The following is a 3,192-nucleotide window of genomic DNA, read 5'->3' as shown; positions in this document are numbered from 1 at the left end:
TCAGAAGATGTCTTCTTCAGCGATGAACTCTCCACTTTCGATCTCCACATATGGGACATGTTTTATATTATCCCAGTCGTCGCCTTTCTCCTTCTCCAGTCGTTTCTCTAATTGAGGGCACCTTCTGATGACCAACTTTTTGAGACTGACAGGTATATATGGTAATGAATGCAACGCGGGACAACGCTCAATGACCAACTCCTCAAGCAAACAAAGGTGTTGCATAATGTCTGGGATATAAGCCAATTTTTCACACCCCACAATATCAAACTTCTTGAGTGAAGCAAGGTACCTGAGCTCCATAGGCAAGGATTCCAATTTTTTACAGTATAGAATACTCAAATGTTCAAGAGAAGTAAATCCTCCCATGCCCTCAAACAGAGACTCCAGATTATCACAATCATACATGGTCAGTTGCGTGATACGGTTCAAGTTCTCCAGATCCCTGGGGAAAGACTTCAGTTGTGGCATTTCATTAATAGCAAGAGTGGAAAGTGACATGAGATGGACCAACGAGTCAAGTAGCAGTTCATTACTCTGCCATAAGGCTAAGTTTTTAAGATGCGGGATTGATGGTAAGCCAGTCAACTTGTTGCATCCTTTGACTGTTAGTGTGTCAAGACAAGGGAATGACACAGGTTTTCCAGCTATTTCGAAACCCTTCCATTCCAACAAATTCGGCATATCATAAAGCTCAAGTTGCGTCAATGCTGGGAATGCTACATCATTTGTATTAGCATTCCCATAAAACTCATAACCAATAATATGCACTGCAGACATTCCTTTTATAAAGAGATCCCTAAGGAGAGGTAGCAGCCCGAGTGGCGGAAGTTGTAGACAGCTGCAGTTGATCAGAGAAACCTTTACTAGATTGATGAGGGGACAACTTTCCATCCATGTTGGAAAAATTGAACCATTGTAACCAGATAAATCCAAAACTTCTAAAACCGGGGATGGCATCAGGCGTTCTAATACTTCAGCAGATAATTCAGCATCTACCAGATGAGCATTGCGACCCCATGATAAGCCCAAAGAGCGAAGCCTTAGCTTCTGAAACAGCTTTGCTTCTTGAGCCTGCGCCAAATTACTCACATTCTCAAGATTCTTAATGTCTAGCCTACCTCTAAGGTTGAGCCCACCCAGCTCAGTTAGTTCAGCACAATCAGCCTTCTTACCCAATATGAATGCTGACACATTTTGAAGAAATCTTAATTTTCCAATCCCTGATGGCATGTGAGTCAAAGAACATGACCTAATAGCCAGATGTCTGAGGTTCGTTAACTCACGGATAGCTTTGGGTAACTCCAGGAGATTGTAACACTCAGAGAGTTCTAAAGTCTGCAAATTTTTCAGGTTAGCTATGGACTCTGGTATTGATCTGATATATGTATGAGAGAGATCGAGGTATCTTAAATGTTTCAAAGTACCAATTGTAACTGGCAACTCACGGATGCCTCTGGCAGATAAATTTAGCACTCGTAGTCTTCGGAAATTTAGGAAAGCGATAGGGAGTATCTTGAACTTACCAGAGAAGGAAAACAATGACCGCAGTTTCTTAGCTACATGGATCATTTTTGGAGAAATCCCTGATTCATGAACTAAAGAGATACGACGAATTTGTTCTGAGACATGCAGTGAATTTTCATCTTCCAGGATTGAGCATTCAATCCCGGCAACATGCAAAGCAAGGTCATGCACTAAATTATGCATCCGGCACTCCACTATGTTACCATTTTCATCTACCATTGTGTCCTGAAAGAAAAACCGTTGCAACAATTCCACGAAAAAATCATCAGCAACGTCCTCCAACTCCTTCCTAATGGTACTTGACTCAACAAAACCTTCTGCAATCCACAGCCGGATCAATTTTTCCTTGTTGATTGCATAATCCTTTGGGAATACTGAACAATATGCAAAACATTGCTTGAGATGTGCTGGAAGATGATCGTAGCTCAGCTTCAAAACTGGTAAGACATAGTGTTCGAGTGAATCCCGTGCATCATTGTCCAGGATTGACAACCACTCGTGCACTTGTTTTTTGTAGGACAATAAGCTGCCGAGGGTTTTAACAGCGAGAGGCAGTCCCCCACACTTGCGAACAATTTCCATACCGATCTTTTCCAAATCAACATTTTTATCCACAGATCCAAATGCTAAACTTTTGAAAAAATCCCAACAGTCTGTGTCAGGTAAGGCTCTTAAGTAATACAGGCCAGCACCATCTGTCATGAAATTTGCAACTCTTGCATCTGTCATGAAATTTGCAACTCTTGCATTGCGTGTAGTTAACATAACAGCAGATCCTGAATTACCTGCACTGAACCATCTCCTTAAGATCTCCCATTCGTGCAGACTTTCACACCACACATCATCAAGCACACACAAAAATCTCTTCCCCCGCAATTCCATAGTAACAGCGGTCTCTAATGCATCCATGTTGGAGAACTTCTGTGAGCTGTGAGTCGAAACATACAGGATCGCTTCAGCTATCCTCATGAGGTCAAAATCCTCACCCACGGTAACCCAAATCCTTAAATCAAAACTCATTTGTACTCTCTCTTCGTTGTACATGACTTGTGCAAGAGCTGTCTTTCCAATTCCTCCCATGCCTACAAGTGCGATCACACGAACTTGTTGTTGCTGATGCTCATGGTCGCCGTCCCATAATAACATGTCTTGTATTTTCTCTTTGTCAACATCCCTTCCATAAACAGCAGATATTTCAGAGATGTAAGAAGAAGTTTGGACGTTCACATTGAGACCGGGGATCTTCTCTGTAGTTTGAGAAACAGTTGCAAGAAGGTGAAGTGCAGTCCCTCCTTTTAAGATTTCGTCGAATCTTGCTTGCAGATCCTTCATCCTGTGCTTGATTCTGTAGCGGTACACATCAGACATGAGGGAAAAGCAATTGGCTACCTTGGTCGTTGTGGTAGCCTTCTTCATGGCCAATAGCTCCCAATCATCAACCAGATCGTCGGCGTTGTAAGCCACTTCTTTCAGCTCCATTAACCACAGATGGATTGACTGGTTGTTGCCAAGAGGTTGTTCTTCCACTTGGCTAGCTAGTGCTCCCAACGAACCTAATGCATCCCGCATCTTTTTAAAGATGACGTCATAGCCAAGAGCTTCAGCAAGAGAATCCAACCGGTTAGACAGAACCTTGAGGAGAGGGGACACAACTGCATCCGCCAT

General features: G+C 42.7%; 1 protein-coding gene across 1 annotated transcript; it reads right to left on the bottom strand.

Annotated features, from left to right (window-relative positions):
- Positions 1 to 3,192, bottom strand: LOC117636881 (putative disease resistance protein RGA3). The gene has a single exon (XM_034371592.1). The coding sequence runs from the start codon at positions 3,190 to 3,192 to the stop codon at positions 1 to 3; it is 3,192 nt and encodes a 1,063-aa protein (XP_034227483.1).

Source organism: Prunus dulcis, chromosome 8, assembly GCF_902201215.1.
Source record: "Prunus dulcis chromosome 8, ALMONDv2, whole genome shotgun sequence".
Lineage (NCBI taxonomy): Eukaryota > Viridiplantae > Streptophyta > Magnoliopsida > Rosales > Rosaceae > Prunus > Prunus dulcis.
Note: the sequence above shows the minus strand (reverse complement) of the source record. Positions and strands in the feature narration are given on the sequence as shown.